We start from the raw sequence: 16,368 nt of genomic DNA on the forward strand, positions 1-16,368 counted from the left end.
TTTGGAAATTGGTGCATGTTTACATGTACCAAGGTAAGGAATTACGGTCTCATTTTATTATTTTTCATTCATTCCACTAAGATCTCTAATAAGAATTATCTCCTAATGACAGCCAATATTTATAGAGTTCTCCCTAGGGAGAAATAATTCTAATTGATTCACTAAAAGGATATAACAATCAGTCAAAACAAGTCCTGATGTAGCAAAAAGAATTTAGCAACATGTATATGAAAGCGATAGGTAACTGATGAAGTAAGGCAGTACAACTGAGGGACAGTTGTTATTGTGTCCACTTCTATTTCTCAAGAAAAGAGGTGGTAGCTGGGTGCAGCGGCAAATGCCAGTGGTCTCAGAGACTCAGGGAAGCTGTGAAAGGAAGATCTCAAGTTCAAGGACGACTGGGTAACTTAGTGAGACCCTCTCTCAAATTAAAACATTAAAAAATTGAGGATGGCTGGGGATGTAACTCAGTGGTAGAATGCCAATTAAATGATATTGCTCTTGGGTGAATATGAAATTTATATGATGTTTAGCTGCCTTGACTAATACAAAAATACAAAAACCTCAAGGTATTAAGTCTTATTAGCTTCCTGAAAAGATAGCTAAACTTGTAGTCTGAACTCCAAGCATTCCTAGATCCAGGGGACATTGTAAGGTCTGACAACTTTTACAACCACAGTGGGGTGGGAGCAGCACTGACATCTAGTGAATAGAGGCCAGAGATGCTGCCAAGCATCTCATAGGAGAGCATCCCTCCTCTACCACTGTAACAAAGCTTTATCTAGCCCCAAATATCAACAATGCAGAGGCTCAGGAAGCCTTGACTAGATATACTATCCACAGATTTTCCAAGAGGTCAACAAAATTGTTAACTCCAATCAGGTCAGTTATGAGCTATGTCCAGCTTGCATATAATGGGAACCCATAGAATCCCTGAAGCAATTATTTTGCAGACTTTCTCTATAAAGCACTGTTGGGAGTGCCATGACAATGTGCCCTTCTCCCAGGTAGGAGGCAGGGAGTCAGCTCTCCCACATCCACACCACAGTGTCTCTCCACGTCCTGGTGCCAATATGGGTCCAGAGCAGAGCTCTGTTGTGGGGTGATGGAAGGGCTTAACCTGTATCTTGAGGGTTTGGTGGGCATAGAGACCAGAGTTGACCTGGCCTGAAGAAGTCCACAGGTGGCATGCAGTCATAAGAGATTTGGTAACTTGGGCCAAATTCTCCATAAAATCAACTAAATAATCCTGATAAAGTAACAAGAACAACAAAAAGTAATCTCAAGTTTCTAAGAACCAATAGATAACTAAGTATATAACTTTTTACTTTGGCAAATGAATTGATTATTTTGCTGTCATATGATATGGATAATGCTCCATGTGTTGCTGACCAATTAGCAACCTCAGAAATGAGAGATGTGGGTATACAGTCCTGAGATGCCAATTTTCTCTGTTGACATTGTAGGAATTGTACCACCCAATCCTGGCCTGGCACCTCCTGACCTAGTTCCCTATCTCTGTAGCCTTTTTCCCCACAGATCATGAAAGACAAGATATTATGGGTACAAATATTCATCCGCTCTTCACTTAAGGAGAGTGAATTTGTTCCTCTATTTCTCAAATTGGTTGAGGGATATTCTTTTAAATGCTATTTTATTTCTGGAATATCATAATTTTATTGAAAATGTAAGTTGTATTCTTTTGTTTCTAGTAATTATTGGATAAATACACTGGGAGCAAGTGGAAACATTTATTTCTGTATTAGAAATGAAGCACATGTCTTCACTGCAGGATATCCAGGTACAACTTTTCTTTTTATTTGTTCTAATTAGTTATACATGACAGTAGAAAGCATTTTGATGTATCAGACATAAATGGAGTATAACTTCTCATTCTTCTGGATGTACACGATGTAGAGTTTCACTGGTTGTGTAATCAAATATGCACACACATACAGTAATAATGTCTGATTCATTCTACTATACTTTCTACCTCCATACCTCTTCCCCTGCCTTCACTCCCTTATGTCTAATACAAAGTCAGGTATTACTTTTTAAACATACTCAGGTACTGAAAAACACCAAAACAGGCTGTTGAGGATCTATATGTATTTGGGGAGGAACAAAAAATAAAATGACCCAAATTCAGCATCAATTACAGGCAAAGAATTCCACCTCTGAGGTATATAATTCTGCCTGCTTCCCTCTGGTACTTAATATGAAATTCATACAAAGAGAAAACAGAATTATCTACTTCAATGTCCCTAAGAACCTATCATGCCATTAAAGAAAAAAATAATGAGCATACATGCCCCACCCCTGGACATGTCTGTGACCACATCCTCCCCAACATGGAATGCCTCCTCCAGTCTTGAGCCCTGCTAGGTGTCAGCCCCAGCTTGCAGCACTTCCTGTCTTCCACACATTGAAGCCTCCCTATCAGAGGAAACAGGAAAGGGAGTCTGATGGATATCAACTGCACCCCCAGATGCCAGTAACAGTGCCCCCAATGTTTGGTTTGGCATCATTTCCTGTTGAATCAGGTTCATATGTAGATACTGAGTATGCTGGTACTGCCTGAGCATCTCAGAGAGCAGGCAAACTCCACTATTCCATTTCCCTGAGATTTCCAGTAATGATGAAATATTTAAGAAAAGGTGCTGGGAAGGAACAGGAAAAACTCATATCCATTCAGCCCCATGATGCACTAGATGTTCTATGTGTTCAGGACCTCAGGGGACCATCATAAAAACTCTAAAATAAGCCTATGGATGGAAGAAAGAACTGATGCATACAGAGGGTCAGTGACCTGTTCAAACACAGGTCATAACATTTCAGTACAACCCTTGGGCCACACTGAATACCCTTCAGTTTATTAAATTTATAAGAATATACTGTGGCATTTGAAGGCAAATGTGGGCTGGCTCAAGCCCAGCAGAGTCTGGCCAAAATCGAATGAACTGTTGCTTGAGAAGTCATGGCCAAAGGTCATGTAGGGTACACAACTGGAAGAGTTTCCTTTCTGGAAAATTCTGCCTCGGGGCCGTTCTCCTTACTGGACAGAAAATGGTTCTTGTGAACCTCCTTTATCAGAAGTCATGAATGGGATATAAGGAGAGGGATTAAAATCCAACAGCCTGAACTAACTAGTGTTTTGGATGTGAAATGAGGATCATGTTTTGGAAATACAGAGTTTTCCTCATTTTACTCTCCTCTGTAAGTCATGTTTCCTGTATGTAGCCCCTTCATTATTAAGGCTAACCCATGACATTTAAGAACCCTGGAAGAGACCACAATGTCTCTGGGCGCGCTGAGAGGCGGCTGTCTCCAAGGCTGCCTCGAACTCTTCTTCTACTCCCCTCCATGTGCCCTCACCACCACTCCCCTTCCTCAGGCTGCCGCTCCTGCAGGGTCTATGGAAGTAATGGAAGCACCTCTCAACCTGGCTCATCAGCAAAGAAGACAAGCAGACCATTTATTAGCTGCAGGGAAATATGAAGAGGCTATTTCTTGTCACAAGAAGGCTGCAGCATCTCTTTCTGATGCCATGAAGCTGATCAAGTTATTTATCACTGGAATTACAAAGGGATAGCCACATGAAACAGCTCCTCCTCATCCAGGAGAGGTGGAAAAGGGCAAAGCGTGAAGAATGATCAAAAGCTCAGAACACAGACAGGATGATCTTCAGTCATCTCACAAGCACTCTGCTGAGGATACAGAGGGCCAGAGTCCCCTTCTTTCTCAGAAGTACAGCCCTTCTACAGAGAAACACCTCCCTGAAATTCAGGGAGTCTTTGACAGGGATCCAGACACACTACTATTTTTATTTCAGCAAAAGAGTGAGCCAACAGAGCCATATATTGGAAGCAAATCCCCGAAGGATGATAAAACAAAGGAGCAGGCAACCAAAATTGCAGATTTGAAGAGGCATGTGGAGTTCCTTGTGGCTGAGAATGAAAGATTAAGGAAAGAAAATAAACAACTAAAGGCTGAAAAAGCCAGACTTCTAAAAGATCCAGTAGATAAGGAGCTGGATGTGGATGCTGATTTTGTAGAAAAGTCAGAGTTATGGAGCTTGCCACCACATTCAGACCCTGCTATAGCTTCTTCAACCTGGTAGAAATTTGCAGCAAATACTGGGAAAGCCAAGGATATTCCAATACCCAATCTTCCTCCCTTGGATTTTCCATCTCCAGAACTTCCACTTATGGAGCTATCTGAGGATTTTCTGAAGGGACTTATGAATAATTAAAATAGAAGGCTTTTGGGGAGATCAGAAGAAATTCAGCAACACAGTTAAAAAGAAGAAAAAATTAAAAAGGGAAAACCACATACAAGGGTAATTCCAGAAGTGCTTTACCATCTGGCTGACTGGCAGGAGCAGCATAGTCAGGATGTGGGAAACAGTCACTGTGAAATATATTGCATATCTGATCTACCCACTCAAGCTAAGGGTTCCCACCTGGCAGACAGTAAACTCTTGGAGATTCACTTTCTCCTGATACAAACCAAATGGCTACCTGGAATGATTTTCTCAAGCACCAATTATTTTTCTTCAGGGTTAAAATGTATAAAAATGTGTTATATATAATTAATCTATAATGCCATAAATGATAATGTAAAACCTAAATAATATGGTGGCCTGAGGGGCTGCCTTGTATTTGAAACATGTTTTCTATCATGCATTGACTGTATGCATTTTGTTATGCACATTTTGTTTGTTTAAATAAGGTGTGTAGGATATACACCTTTCTAGATGAAACTATATGCGCCACATTTTGCACTAATAATATAATGATAACATCAAGACTATCAGGAGAAGTATTTAAATTTCCATTTTATGAAGAAAGGAACCAAATTATTAGTTATTCTATTTTTTAAAATTACCAATTTACATAATTAATCAGGGTGCATTTTAAGTTCTAACTTTGTTATATAATGCATCACTTAAAAATACTAAGGAATGATCCTTTGTTTTTAATGATGCATAAGTGGAAGTAATGCTAGTTGGCAATAAGAAATCAATAAAGTAATTGTGTGGTTTTTTGTTTGTTTGTTTGTTTGTTTTTTACAAAAGAACCCTGGAAGATGTGACTAAACCAAACCCCTTTGATCAGTTAGTTGAATGACAGTGGGCTTAAAAATCAGGTGCAGTTAAAAGAAAACAATGATTTTCTAAAGTCTGAATCTCCATTCAGAAGTTAAAAAGACAATCCCACAAAACCAAGAATATAAAATTTTACTGCAAGTAATAGGTAGGATAAACTCAGAGTATGAAGTCAGCATTTACCTAGAGAGAAGGGTAGCATTTCTAGCTGGGAAGTGCTATGAGATGATGGAAAGAGTTAGAAAGGCAAAGAATTGAATGAAGGCCATTCCTTTTCTCTATCCCCAGAGTGTCCTAGCTCAGAAGTGTTAGAAACTCCAACAGAGCCCAAGATAGACCTGGGGAGAATCTGAGAACTTCAGTTGATGTTGAGCTTCTTCAATTCTGCCAGGGTTCACCAGCAGTGGAAGTATAAAAATATCAGCGCAACCCAGCACTTTTTTCCCCCTGGTGTATGCAGAGGAGATCTAAAGCCTCCAGGGGTCTCTAATAGGGTACAGGGGTGCTGAAAGTGTCAGGAAACAGATTGCATGGGATTTGGATGACAAGCTGTTAAGTGGAAGCTTTGCATCCCAAGGGCTTGGTGTAGACTCAACAGTGGTAAATTCAGATCTGTTAGTGCACCAGCAGATTCAGAGGAGTCCAAATCCCAGATGCCACAGAGAAAAGTGTTGAATGCTGTTGAGGACACACAGCAGGTAGCAAGGACTCATCCTCTTCCCCTGTGGGGGATGTTCCAAATACCATTTGTGCTGATTTCAACCTGATTAAGGCTTCTGTCAAGACTGTGTAAACAGTCTGAGTGAATCAGAGACTATCATTCCTTTATCCTAAGACCTCCAGGGGGTGTGGATGACACTGACTGAATCATGAGGGAATTGCAATAAAGAGAGGGAACTCCTGATGATTCAGAGTGTGATTCTTATGTCCAGGTGTTGCAGCAAATGAGTTAAGAATAATGGGTGTGCTGCTGGAATCTAAGTATTACAAAGTAGGTTGGGCTGGGGATGTGGCTCAAGCGGTAGCGTGCTCGCCTGGCATGCGTGCCGCCCGGGTTCGATCCTCAGCACCACATACCAACAAAGATGTTGTGTCTGCAGAGAACTAAAAAATAAATATTAAAAATTCTCTCTCTCTCTCTCTCTCTCTCTCTCTCTCTCTCTCTCTCTCTCTCTCTTTCCTCTCTCACTCTCTCTCTTAAAAAAAAAAAAAAGAAAGTAGGGACCTCTGTCTATCTAGTCTCTGTGACATTCCCAGTTCTTGCATGGAGTTTGGACTTTGGCAGATCCTTGATGCATATTTGCTGGAATAAATGAGTCTTTGCCAGCCATGGAGGAGGCACAAGTGAACTATTTCCTGTAACGAAGAGTAGAATGTGCAATCTAGAGCCCTGAAAAGAAAAAGTGAAATATACAATAGGAAGGAGATATGGAAGAACTAAAGTGTCTTGTTAAAATATTAAAAAAAAAAAGAACACAGGTTCTGTAATTATACACTCTGGGACAAAATACTGTTCTTCCACTTATTCCTGTTTGATCTGAAACAAAATGCTTGTTCTGTCAAAGCCTCTATTTACCCATTTGAAAAATGGGAAAAATAAAAACAGTGCCAATTCAAAATATTATTAACAAAAGTGTTCAAGTGCCAGCAAGTTACCGCACCAAGGAATGTTCAAAATGAATTCAAGCTATTCATATATAGAGAATTACACAACATAAAAATCAAAATACCTATTTTTTACAGTGTTTACAATAATAAATAAAAAAATACTCTGCGTTTTTTCAAGTCTTTATTTGATACAATTCATAAAGAACAAAATATGTGTCTGAAATAGGCATTTGTCTGTCATTTCCCCTCTTAGTAATAATGCACTCTTGTGTTTATGGAGCTTCTCATCTTATGATTCTTGGTGAAAGAATGAATTCATCCCACATAATAGAAAAGAAAAATGTCCAAATATGTTCTCACCATCATTATTTAGGTATAGGGAGATGGTGTGGGATCCACCAGTTAGACACACTCCCCAAAGCACCCACAAAGTATCCAGCTACCCAGAGCACAGGCACACGGCCACTGGACTGAAGGGTCTGGAGGACCTGTCTGTCAGCCATGAGTATACTGGGGACCTAGTGAGTTCCAGTGTAGCTATGGACACCCCTGTGCTATCAGTACCCACAGCCCCACACCAATGCCTACAGACAGACCCAGGAAGCAGACTCCATTGGTGTCCCTCTCTATCATCTTTCTATAGTCGGGAAAAACACTTGTGTGAGAGTAGCATGAGTTCTTTTAATGGTAGCCCATGGACCTTCTGGATTAGTGACTTCTTCCCTCCATACTCAGCTTTCAGTATTGAGCGCCTCAGAAATGATATTTATTGGGAAACAGAGAATATGGGGCAGCTACTTCAGAGGGAAAATGTAGCCATCTGAGCCAACCAGTTCCTTTCCTTTTTCCAACAGAGGCCCCTTAGAGACTGAGTTCACACCTGCCTCATGTGGGATTTGACAAAGCTACAGACAAGGTCAGGGACAACCACCATCCAGAACTAAAAAAGCTCTCATACACCCAAATTTCAGAGGTAACCACATGGAAGTCACAAAATGAAAGTGAAGAAGCTTAGCTGAAGAAAAGAACATAGCAAAGGGCAGCTACCTGACATGCAAAAAAAAAAAAAAAAAGAAAGAACTAAAAATATTTGATGATTTCCCTTGACTTATGCAGGTCATTGCTTCAAAATAACCACTAAAGCATTTTAAGGAGGAAAGTGGTGGGAAAATGAAGTGATTGATAGGAAGGGGAAGCTAAGTGTTAAATTGTAGTTATAGTAGTAATACTAATTAATAAAACTGAAAATAGACTATATGTTGGGGACTGTACTAGATATATTATTCAGTATGCATAAAATTTTGAGACAGATATCATTATTTCATCTCTTTTCAGAGGAAGCAATCCAGACACAATGAAGTGAAGAAATTTGCAACAGTCAGGCAGTTCCTAAGTGATACAGATGGAAAGCTAATAGATGTAGACATTGAAAAATGCTCTGGTGCTATTGTTGTACCAACAGAAGAATACAAAACCCTGAGTATAAATGTTTATATCCACAGAAATATTTTCATATCCATATACCCACAAAGAAAATCTAGAAGTTAATACACCATACTGATAATAGTTGTTGGCCTGGGTTATGTAATCATGGATTTTTTTTTCCCATTTTTATCCTGTTTCTATGAGTTTCTTCATGAGCATCTTCACCAGCATTTTCTGCTTATCATCCATGTGAATTTGTGGAGCCCTTCTCTTCTCAGTACCTCAGAATTCTCAATTATAAAATGCAACTACAAGTATTAAAACTATGTGAATATAGCCAAGGTTAAAAATGGGGAGAACATTTTGAAAAAAAAAGTATAGCAAGTACTTTTGAATATTTGCTATTATGAAAATATTTATTAAATATGCAATATGAAAAATAGGATCCTGAGAAAAAGAGTTCATAAAATAGCTCCTGGGCATTTCCACAGAAACTAGGGCCCTTCCTGGTTCCACATTCATGCAAAGAGCCCTATGGTGACCACTAGCCCTATTTTAATATATGCAAGGCAGGCTTGATGAGCGTGGTGCTGAGTTTGCAATCAGCCCTGAAGGGCCCAAGAATCATCTAACCCACCCCTTCCTTCCCTCTTCCCAGTTCAGGTCACGCCCTCCTGACACTGACCTGAGACATCCAGATACCAGGTCCCCACCACTTCTTGAGGACATAGCCCAGAAGTCAACATGTCACTGCTGCAAGCTATCACCTTCCTCTCCTTCTGGGCTGGTGAGTCACTCTGCCCATTTCATTCTTTATTGATGAGTGACTACAGTAATTTTTTCATGTTTTCTTCTCATATTCTCATATTCTTCTTTTCAACTCACAGTTGGACTTGGATTGTCAAAGGTGGAGCAGTCTGAAATATCGGTTTCTAAAGAAATAAAGAAAAGTGTTAGCATAAATTGCAAGATATCCAGCACAAGTTTTGATACTGAAGTCATTCACTGGTACTGGAAGAAACCAAATAAGACTGTGGAGCATCTGATTCAAGTTTCTTCAATAAAGTCCCCAGCTCGAGGTTCCTTGAATGGAAAGGACAACAAAATTGAGGCAAAAAAGTATTCTCAAACTTCGTCTTCAGTCCTTACCATATTTTCCATAGAAAAAGAAGACGCAGCCATGTACTACTGTGCCGGGTGGTCCACAGTATTAGAATTGTTGAGACAACCCACACAAGATCCTCTCCTTGGGCCTGAGCCCTCCCACATCCTTTCCTACCACAACCAACTCCACAGCTGGGCCCCCAGCCACAGGCTGCCTTCTCTGCAGCCCTCCTGTGCTCTCCAGGAAACCATCATTGGATCTGGTTACAGGAGTTCACAGCTAGGCCCAGATATTGTGCTTCCAAATCTCCAATTGACTTTATTTCCTAAGGGGGTTCTAGCCCTGTCTGTAGACTGAGAGGCACAGGCTTTGCCAATGTTCATCATAACAGCTACCAAAGGCATTTGGTAAGTGCAAGGTGCAGGTAGAAGGGAATTCATAGTGTGTCATTGTTGTCACACATAATCAAGACAACCCCTGTGCAGTGCACTCATCACTGGTCCACTGCATCATGAAGAAGCTAAAGTTTAGAGGAAAGGAGCCTAATGGTGGATACTCAAAGACAAGAAGTCATGCCCTTTTGAACTAGGCTGAGAAGTTTAAGAATTGCAATTCTGTAAGTGAATGCTGTGATATCTGAGGCAGATATGGAGCAGATGTCCTTTATATGGGAGATGTGGGGAGGAGGATTCTTCCAGCTTCTGTTATCAGAAAAGAGCTCGAGCTGCTGAGTCCATTAATTGTGCCTACAATTTTGGTAATCCTTGGTCCTCCCGGTTAAAGAAGCTGCCAAGACCAGAAGATGAACATTATGATTCTTCACATATTTCATCTCCTTTAATTTACAATGCTGTCAGGTTAATTCTGCTATTGTCCTTATGCATACCTGACTCAGGAGATAAGTGAAGCATTGAGTGGTTCAGGTCCAAATCACAAAGCTGATCCGAGTAGGTAGGAGTTGGAACCCAGGTAATCTGGCTCCACTGAACTATTTACTTGTCTCAGGGGGATCAAATAAACAAGACATAGTTACTATCCAATGGAGGAGACATTGACCCATCATGAAGCATTAAGTGGTACAAATTATTACCATGTGCTGAAGACTCTGCCCTGGATTTAGAATGATTATGTGTCTTTATGGATTCCATGAAATACCAATAATTTTCCAATAAATGTATGAATATAAACCAATACAAAAATCCTTGTTTTTTAAATTCTAATTTATTATATATGGCAGCAGAATACATTACAATTCCTATTACACATATAGAGCACATTTTTTGATATATCTAGTTCTATATAAAGTGTATTAACACCATTGATGTCTTCATACATGTACTTTAGAAAAAGATGTCTATCTCATTCCACCACTTTTTTTTATACCCCTTGCTCCCTCTCTTCCCCTCCCTCCCCTTTTCCCTATCTAGAGTTCATCCAATTTTCACATGCTTCCCTTCCCAACCTCACTATCAATCAGCCTCCATATATCAGAGAAAATATTTGGCATTTGGTTTTTTGGAATTGGCTAACATCACTTAACATTATATTCTCCATCTTCATCGATTTACCTGCAAATGTCATGATTTTATTCTCTGTCATTGCTGAGCAATGTTCCATTATGTATATATGTATACCACATTTTATATATCCATTCCTCTACTGATAAGCACCTAGACTGGTTCCATAGTTTAGCTATTGTGACTTGTGCTGCAGTAAACATTGATGTGGCTGTTTTTAAGCCCTTTGGGTATAGACCGAGGAGAGAGATAGCTGGGTCAAACGGTGGTTCCATTCCAAGATTTTCAAGGAATCTCCATACTGCTTTTCATACTGGCTGCACCAATTTGCAGCCTCACTAACAATGTATAAATGTGTCTTTTACCCTACATCCTCACCAACACTTATTGTTGTTTGTATTCTTAATAACTAACATTCTGAGTAGAGTGAGATGAAATCTTAGAGTAGTTTTGAGTTTCATTTCTCTAATAGCTAGAGATGTTGAACACTTTTTAATATATTTGTTGATTGATTGTATATCACCTTCTGAGAAGATTCTGTTCTGTTCCTTGGCTCATGTATTGATTGGGTTCTTTGGGTTTTTTGGTGTTTAGCTTTTTGAGTTCTTTATAAACCCAGAGATTAGTGCTCTATCTGATGTGCAAGTGGAAAAAATTGCTCCTAAGATGTAGGCTCTTTATTCACCTCACTGATTGTTTCTTTTGCTGAGAAGAAACTTTTCAGTTTGAATCCATTCCATTTATTGCTTCTTGGTTTTATTTCTTGTGCCACAGGAGGAAGTAGGGGCCTAATTTGATATGATGGAGATTGGGGCCTACTTTTTCTTATGTTAGTCTCAGGGTCTCTGGTTTAATTCTTAGGTCCTTGGTCCACTTTGAGTTGAGTTTTGTGCATAGTAAGAGACAGGGGTCTAATCTTATTTTGTTGCATATGGCTTTCCAGTTTTCCCAGCACCTTTTGTTGAAGAGGCTATCTTTCCTCCAATGTATGTTTTTGGCATCTTTGACTAATATAACTGTAATTATGTGGGCTAGTCTCTGTGTCTTCTATTCTGTTCTATTGATCTACCAGTTTATTTTGGTGCCAATACCATGCTATTTTGTTACTATTTCTCTGTTGTATAGCTTAAGGTCTGGCATAGAGATGCCACCTGCTTCACTCTTCTTGATAAGGGTTGCTTTGGCTATTCTGGGTCTCTTATTTTTCCAGATGAATTTCATGACTGTTTTTTCTATTTCTATGGGAAATGTCATTGGGATTTCTATTGAAATTGCATAAAATCTGTATAGGGCTTTTGGTAGTATGGTCATTCACTCTGATTCCAAAACCAGGCAAGGACACATCAAAGAAAGAAAACTTCAGACCAATATCTCTAATAAATATAGATGCAAAAATTCTCAACAAATATCTGGCAAATCGAATACAAAAACATATCAAAAAGAGAGTGCACCATGATCAAGTGGGGTTCATTTCAGGGATGCAAGTTTGGTTCAACATAAGGAAATCAATAAATGTAATTCATCACATCAATAGACTTAAAGATAAGAACCATATGATCATTTCAATAGACACAGAAAAAACATTTGACAAAATACAGCACCCCTTTATGTTCAAAACACTAGAACAACTAGGGATAACAGGAACAGATCTCAATATTGTAAAAGCTATCTATGCTAAGCCCCAGATCAACATCATTCTAAATGGAGAAAAATTGAAAGCATTCCCTCTAAAAACTGGAACAAGACAGGGATGCCATCTTTCACCACTTCTATTTACCCTAGTTCTTGAAACACTAGCCAGAGCAATTAGACAGACGAAAGAAATTAAAGGGATATGGATAGGAAAAGAAGAAATCAAATTAACACTATTTGCTGATAATATGATTTTATACCTAGAAGACCCCAAAATTTCCACCATAAAACTTCTAGAACTAGTAAATGAATTCAGCGAAGTAGCAGGATACAAAATCAACATCCATAAATCAAAGGCATTTCTGTAAATCAGTGCCAAATCCTTTGAAAGGGAAATGAGGAAAGCTACCCCTTTTACAATAGATTCAAAAAATAAAAGCCTTGGTAATCAACCTTACAAAAGGGGTGAAAGACCTCTACATAAAATAAATAAATAAATAAATAAATAATCGAAGAAGAACTTATAAGATGGAAAGATCTCGCTTGTTCTTGGATAGGCATAAAATCCTTTTGCAGCAAGTTTCCAGAAAGAACATGCATATCTCTGGATAAGTTTCCTGTACATAGTGTTGAGCTTGTTTAGACATTCCCAAAATGCAATCAAGCTATTCATATTCATTATCCTCTATTTTAAGAATCCATGGTCAAATGTTTAATTTTGAAACTCTTTAAGGATAAAAGGGATTTTTCACTTTAGGATGACTCAGGAGATGGCATTAGACATGTGAACCCTCAGTCTGGGAACTCATCATACTTTGATTCTTCATCTGCTTTGATTCTTTGTCTATACTGTTTCTGAGCATGACTATTTTTTTTTAAAGGAAGAACCATGTCCTGCTAAGTCTAAATATAACTTTCCCAGTTCTTCATTCTTTTATGGAAATAACCAACCAATCAAACAAACAAGGAAACAGCTCCTGAAATGAATATACCAAATTCAAGATCAGCCTTTTCCAAGTTGGAATCCATGGAAACTGTGGATTAATCTTCTCAAACTGTTCTCACTAAATTATTTGCATGTATTTCTGGTAATGTAGCATTTCCTGAGGACCAGGCTTAAGGAGAAACAGTTACAATTCTCTTTAAATATGTTCTCAAGAAAATTATAACAATGAACAAAATGGAAAAAATGGAGCATGCTTGTGCTTCTTTTAAAAGATAGAATATATGAGGTCTTAAAAATGACATTTTTGAGGATTCAAGAGTACATGTGAAAATGTTTATCATCAAACTCAAAGAACACATAAAGTACAAATACATATACATTCCCTTTCAAATATGTAAATGTCTATTTCAATGGAAGGAACAGAAGGAAAGGAAACATAGAATTCTTAAAGAAGGCTTTATTTCTCCAATTGAGTGGGTGGGTTATTTTATTCTTTATACTTTTATTGATTTGATGCATTTTCCAAAAAGAACTACAACAACTGTTACAACTAAAATATTATTTAACCAAGTTTTTTCTAGTTTTAAATCAATAATGAAAATACAACTTGAAAAACCTCATAAATAAATATTATGTGTCAAGTACTATTATCTATACTTTCTGTTCATTATAATTCTTATATGAGAACATGATTTTATTATGGGTCTGAAAGATATTTAGGCAAATATAGATGTAGAAACAGACACAAAGATTTTATGTAACTCAGGTGACCTCAGACGGATTAGAAATTAGCAGGGGTGCTTATCATCACAGGCCTTTAATTGGGATATTCACATTTTAGGAAAGTAGTATATAAATATAAAGTTAGCTAAAAGAAGAGCATATGAGCCTACAAATGCAACACCCATTTAAAATTTTAATAGTAAAATGATCCAAACACATTGCTTCGTAAACATGCACAGAAAATATGAAGTAAAAAAGTGATGGCTTTTATTGTCATTTTAGGGGGAATATTTACTCAGGTTTTCTACGGTGAGCATCTGATACTCATCCAAGTTCTCTGGATAACAGGAAAGTGACTGAGGGTATGAAAGTGATCTGGTCTATCACAGGGAGGTCCCAATACCTTTGGGGATTGGTAAGAGTGAAAATGAAAGTACAAGAAAGCATTTTGAACATTGTTGGCAAGTCCTTGGTAAATATTTAGGTATATTATTAATTGCAAAGCCTTATTACCATAAATGAAGATGAACATTACTTAAAAATACCCCTCTCACCAGGTGCTGGCGCATGCCTGAATTCCCAGCAACTTGGGAGGCTGAGGTAAGAGGATTGTGAGTTTAAAGCCAGTCTCAGTAGATTAGCAAGGCACTTAGCAATTCAGTGAGACCCTGTCTCTAAATAAAATATAAAAAAGGGCTGGGAATGTGACTGAGTGCTTAAGCTCCTGGTTCCAATCCCTGATACCATAATAATAATAATAATAATAATAACTGTAACAACAACCCTCTCTTTGATAGTGTATATGAGACAGCTCTAAAGTTGCCTCATCTAGTGCTCAAAAGAGTCTCACAGAGCAGTAAAGAGTTTTCCACAGTGAGACGCCTGTGCTACATATTCTGGGAGAGCTCCCCATAACCTTGCTGGAGTCAGACTAATTGGTGTATAACAGTGAAAAAGACCCCTGACTCACCCTGTGTTCAAGGGGTGAAAAACCATGTAGCTTCTGAAATCACTGCACTATAGATATAGCATTACAATTATAAAATATTCACAGTACAAAAAAGTCCATAAAATGAAACTTCTGAAAAATAGAAATATTTCTTGATAACATAATATATTTTATGAATTGTAAAATATTGGGATTCTCCAAAATTTTAAGAATGATTATTCCCAAGGGAAGAGGTTATTTCAATTTCTTCTGCATACTTTTCTTAATTTCACATGTTTCCTAAATGAGATACTTTGGTTTCGTTGTAAAATACATTTAACAAAGCAATTTTTTTCCTATTTGATAATGACAGGAATACTAAGACTTGATACTACCACTGAAGATTCATGACATGTGAGGTGCTTATATTAGAGCAATCTATGCATTACCCTTGTGTAATATGATAACATAAGATTCTTAACACCTCTAAAAATACATGAATAGGCATGTTAAACATATAGAAAACAAGCCCCCCAAAGCCCATATACCTCAGCCAATACTCCATAAGGCTAAGTGTACAGGAAGGTGTTAAATGGGGTCTTTGGTCCTGAAAAATAATGTTTACACAGATAATTTAAAGACTTGTACCATAGCATGCAATGAGATATGTAGAACATAAAGCAAAATATGAAAATCCCACTTAAGTATATATGTATATAAGTATAAATACATTTGCACAAGCAATGCTACATAAATAAGTAGAAAAATTCAAAGTCTTTGAATGAGTTCCTTAACTTCTTTTTGCTACTATCTTTATTTACTCAATAGAGATGATCACAACAGCCACCTTATAGGACTGTTCAAAGGCTTCTATGAATTAATATAAGGAAATATTCAGTACATTGCCTGATAAGTATCAAGTCCTCAGTAGCTACTTGATGCTATTCAAATCTTAAAACAATCTTAACATAGAAATTATAACACTGATTTGTGATCAGTCCTCCACATAACATATGTTCAAGAAGCAATTCCCAGGTCCAGGGAGTGTAAAAACTGATTTCCCAAGATTGCCCTATCTCATACCTGCCATGAATTGAAATCTAGTTCCTTGTTAGAGGCACACAGGTAATGAATGAAATGTGATTTTACTGAGTCATCTGAGTCATAATCTGTTTAGGGACATCCCAATTGATTTTTTAAAAAACACCACCTAAATCAGTGCTTGTGTATATGGCATACTAAATAATATCAATGAAATATTTTAGCAGTTGATATTTTTGTTTGACTTTTTTGCTGAGAAATAAATGTCAGATTTCTTATCTTAGTCCTGAGTCAGCTGTAAATGATATAATGACAAACATGAGGACACAACACAGT

The 16,368-nt window shown here is 37.9% G+C and overlaps 1 pseudogene and 1 gene segment (V, D, J or C); both read left to right on the top strand.

The window, feature by feature from the left end:
* The first annotated feature begins 3,415 nt into the window (after positions 1 to 3,415).
* Positions 3,416 to 4,252, top strand: LOC101974053 (nuclear receptor-binding factor 2 pseudogene; annotated as a pseudogene).
* A 2,846-nt stretch (positions 4,253 to 7,098) lies between these two features.
* LOC101955745 (T-cell receptor gamma chain C region C10.5-like) overlaps positions 7,099 to 16,368 on the top strand; it is a 37,972-nt gene continuing 28,702 nt past the window's right edge. Inside the window, 1 exon segment of the C gene segment in view lies at positions 7,099 to 7,236. Coding sequence covers positions 7,099 to 7,236 — 138 coding nt within the window.

The sequence above is a fragment of the Ictidomys tridecemlineatus genome, chromosome 2 (assembly GCF_052094955.1).
Source record: "Ictidomys tridecemlineatus isolate mIctTri1 chromosome 2, mIctTri1.hap1, whole genome shotgun sequence".
In the NCBI taxonomy this organism is placed as follows: domain Eukaryota; kingdom Metazoa; phylum Chordata; class Mammalia; order Rodentia; family Sciuridae; genus Ictidomys; species Ictidomys tridecemlineatus.